Raw genomic sequence first — 454 nt, 5'->3', positions numbered from 1 at the left:
GACCTCTACCGCCTCTGGCGCTCCCGGCCCTGGATCTTTGGGCAGCTGCTGTGCCGCCTCTCCCACTACCTCAGCAAGGGCTGCACCTACTGCACCATCCTCCACATCACCGCCCTTACCGTGGAGCGCTACCTCGCCATCTGCTTCCCCCTCAAAGCCAAGGTGGTCGTCACCAAGCGCCGGGTGAAGGCCGTCATCGGCATCCTCTGGGCCTTTGCCTTCCTCTCTGCCGGCCCCTTCTTCTTCCTGGTCGGTGTGGAGCAGCTCGACAACCACACCGACTTCAGCCGTGAGTGCAAGCCCACCCCGCAGGCCGTGGAGTCCGGCCTGCTGGCCACCATGTTCTGGGTCACCACCTCCTACTTCATCCTGCCCGTCATCTGCCTCAACGTCCTCTACGGCTTCATCGGCCGGGAGCTGTGGCGGGGTAACGCCCGCCTGCGGGGCCCCAACG

The 454-nt window shown here is 65.4% G+C and overlaps 1 protein-coding gene across 1 annotated transcript; it reads left to right on the top strand.

The window, feature by feature from the left end:
• Positions 1 to 3: 3 nt before the first annotated feature.
• On the top strand, positions 4 to 427 carry LOC104155465 (motilin receptor-like; the record flags this gene model as incomplete). The annotated part of the gene is made up of 1 exon (XM_009708680.1): positions 4 to 427. A coding segment is annotated over one exon (424 nt), but the record flags the coding sequence as incomplete, so codon positions are not given.
• Positions 428 to 454: the final 27 nt, after the last annotated feature.

This window comes from Cariama cristata, unplaced genomic scaffold (genome assembly GCF_000690535.1).
Source record: "Cariama cristata isolate BGI_N322 unplaced genomic scaffold, ASM69053v1 C10629305, whole genome shotgun sequence".
Taxonomy (NCBI): Eukaryota; Metazoa; Chordata; class Aves; order Cariamiformes; family Cariamidae; genus Cariama; species Cariama cristata.
The sequence above is the reverse complement of the archived record's forward strand: the minus strand, read 5'-3'. Positions and strand labels throughout refer to the sequence as shown.